General features: G+C 39.5%; 1 protein-coding gene across 1 annotated transcript; it reads right to left on the reverse strand.

The window, feature by feature from the left end:
• Nucleotides 1–682: 682 nt before the first annotated feature.
• LOC117350517 (olfactory receptor 1509-like) lies at nt 683–1,669 on the reverse strand. Its single transcript, XM_033924814.1, has one exon. It carries the CDS (start codon nt 1,667–1,669, stop codon nt 683–685), a length of 987 nt encoding a protein of 328 aa, XP_033780705.1.
• Nucleotides 1,670–3,333: the final 1,664 nt, after the last annotated feature.

Consider the following 3,333-nt stretch of genomic DNA (forward strand, 5'->3'; position numbering starts at 1 on the left):
ACCAGACAAGGTAGGAAAAATTATTTTATTTTAAATTTAGTGATCAAAATATGTCTGAATTTATATATGCTGTCTATATTTTGTACTATGGCCCCCTTTTACTAACTCAGCACTCGAGTATTCACAGTCAGCTAAGTGTACAACATACAGTCTTAATATACACTATATGAGGTCCTTAGGGGTATCAGACAGCCCGACAAACAGCTTAGTTTGAAGGGAATTAGTTCTTCATTTGCCCCGCGGTACCTCCTCCTCCTTATTTTTTCTTTTTTTCTATTTTTTCTTTTTTTCAATTCTGCCTTTCAGCGCTTTATAAGTGATAAATATTAGTAGTAGTCACGTTTTTATATTTCTAAGTGAGGTTTACCACAAAAAAAAGAACATATAAAATCAGGTCCTTCCATTATGCTGAATATCCTACTTAGCTATTTATCAGCTGGCTCCACAAACCCAAAAGATCAATGCTGAAGTCTGGACATAATCCAATACTGAATTTCTAGGTTTAATGTTAATGGCAATCAGTATAACACTGATCATTGCCAGCTAAATTTGACCTTTCAGTGTCCAATAAAGATCTCTCATATACAAAATAATAGTAATTGGGTCAATATTTAATGCAATTTAAGCAGTCAGGAGAGACGCCTTCCTGATTCACATCACTTATGTGGGGCTACACTGTGGATTAAAGATCAATGCAGTCTTTATTTAATTGTGCAGGAAATCGGTTGATATTTATATGCAGAGAAAACACTTTCCTACCTACCAGTTTCTTCATGGATTTTTTTACCTCCTCGTTTCTGAGAGTATAAATGAACGGGTTTAACAAAGGCGTCACGATGGCGAAAAAAACAGATATCAGTTTGTCAGCTGCAAATGTCACGGACGGTCTCATGTATATAAAAAGAAGGGGGCCAAAAAACAGAGTGACCACCACCAGATGGGAGGCACAGGTAGAGAAGGCTTTCAGCTTCCCCTCAGTTGAACGAATCTTTAAGATGGTGGAGATGATGTGTGTGTAAGAAACAAGCAACACCGTGGAAGAAAAAAGGGATATGATTCCGCTGTTGATCATGTCTGTCGTTTCACTGATGAAGGTTCTAGAGCAAGCCAACACAGATAAGGGGTGGGTGTCACAAAAGAAGTGATCTATCTCATTAGGACCGCAGAATGGTAGCTGAAATACTGGAAATACCTGACCACTGCCATGCATTAAACCACCTACCAAAGTAGAAAATATCAGCAGGAGACAGACTCGCTTGTTCATTATCGTGGTATAACGCAAAGGATTGCAGATGGCTACGTAGCGATCGTAAGCCATCAGCGTAAGATGAAGGATTTCTGTACCCCCAAAGAAATGCAGGAAAAATACTTGAGCAAGGCAGCCATTTAATGAGATGGTTTTGCTCTGTAAGACAAAGTTTACCAGGAATTTGGGGACAGTGACTGTTGAAATGCTCAAATCTAAGAAAGAGAGGTGGCTGAGGAAGAAGTACATGGGAGAGTGCAGGTGAGAGTCCACGTATATAGTTAATATAATGAGAAGATTCCCAGTTACAGTGAGGAGGTACATGACTAGAAACAGCATGAAGTATATTATCTGTAAGTTTGGATTGCTGGAAATTCCTAGAAAGATGAAATGAGTGATTCTGGTTTCATTCTTGACTGCCATTCCTTGCACTTCATCAACTGTTGGAAACAGAAATACACAAGACATTAGAAAGAACTCATGAGACAGACACTCAAAGGACATTTATATTCTTTAGAAGGACTTCTTGAGATCATGCGCCATGCTCTCTCTAGTCCTTTTCAAATCTAGGATAAAGATCACAATTTTCAGGTTACGTTTGCATCCTGACTCTCTAATACATTATCCAAGAATATCTTGGTTCTAAGCTCTATATACTGCATATGCTTCTCTTGACTAGATTGTAACCTCTATGGAGTGTCTCTTATATGGGTCTGTACCGTTCTACATTCACCTGGCAGTGTTTTAAAAATGAAATAAGAAGAAGAACATAAATTGCCAGACAACATTGTCTCCAATTATCTTCTATATTAGGCTTATATGCAACTTCATATGCTCAAGAAACCCTCTCCTCACAAAGTCACTTTGCCTCCTAAATGAATTCCGCTGCTCATTGTTCTTAATCTAACAGACATCCCATAATTATACCTCATTAACTCTTCAAAGAGCAGCATCAAAGTGTTAGATTACGGCTTCTTATAAGCTATACTTTCTATGGCTTTAAATTCCCCTTGAAAACATATTTTTATAGATTGATAAAAGGGTTCTTTAAATGGTTATACATCTCATTGCCTCAGAACAAGTTCTTCATGGTGTCTCCTCTGAGGATTTTGAATAAAATTCTGCCCATCTGTAGACAAATGAAGGGTTTATTATAATAAATCCAGCACCAACCCATGGATCAATATGTTTCTTGTATGAAATCTACTCACCTTGTGCTACCCACTGGCCTCCTTCCAAACTCGAGCACAGTTCATACAATTTTCTCTAGTTGCTCTTCAATTACATGGAATAAACCTCAGGGAGGCTTTCTATAATCTCACAAGATTTCCTCTCTTCTGAAGGGAATGAAATATGTTTAATATCAGTCTGGCACTTAAAGTAAATAACAGAATTTATGATCTAAGAACATAAGAACATAAGAAGAACATAAGAAGTTGCCTCCGCTGAGTCAGACCAGAGATCCATCTCGCCCAGCGGTCCGCTCCCGCAGCGGCCCATCAGGCCCATTGCCTGAGCAGTGGTCCTTGACTATTTTTATAATCTATCTCTACTCCTATCCCTATCCTTAATTCTTATCTGTACCCCTCAATTCCCTTGTTCTCTAAGAACCTATCCAAACCTTCTTTGAAGCCATTGCGCGATAAAGTGGCAGGATGACTTCCTTTGTCCTGGCCGTGATGCCCTTCTTAATGATTCCAAGCATTTTGTTTGCTTTCCTTGAGGCTGTGGCGCATTGTGCCGATGCCTTCAGTGTTGTATCAACCATTACCCCCAGGTCTCTTTCAAGGTTACTTACCCCCAGCAGTGATCCCCCCATTTTGTAGCTGAACATCGGGTTCTTTTTTCCTACATGCATGACCTTACACTTCCCTATGTTAAAACTCATTTGCCACTTATTGGCCCACTCTTCCAGTGTCGTCAGATCCTTTTGGAGATTTTCGCAGTCTTCCGTTGTTTCAACCCTGCTGTATAGTTTGGTGTCGTCTGCAAATTTAATGACCTCGCATTTTGTTCCCGCCTCCAGATCATTTATAAATGTATTGAAAAGGAGCGGTCCCAACACCGACCCCTAGTCCGTTGAAGAT

Source organism: Geotrypetes seraphini, chromosome 16, assembly GCF_902459505.1.
Source record: "Geotrypetes seraphini chromosome 16, aGeoSer1.1, whole genome shotgun sequence".
Lineage (NCBI taxonomy): Eukaryota > Metazoa > Chordata > Amphibia > Gymnophiona > Dermophiidae > Geotrypetes > Geotrypetes seraphini.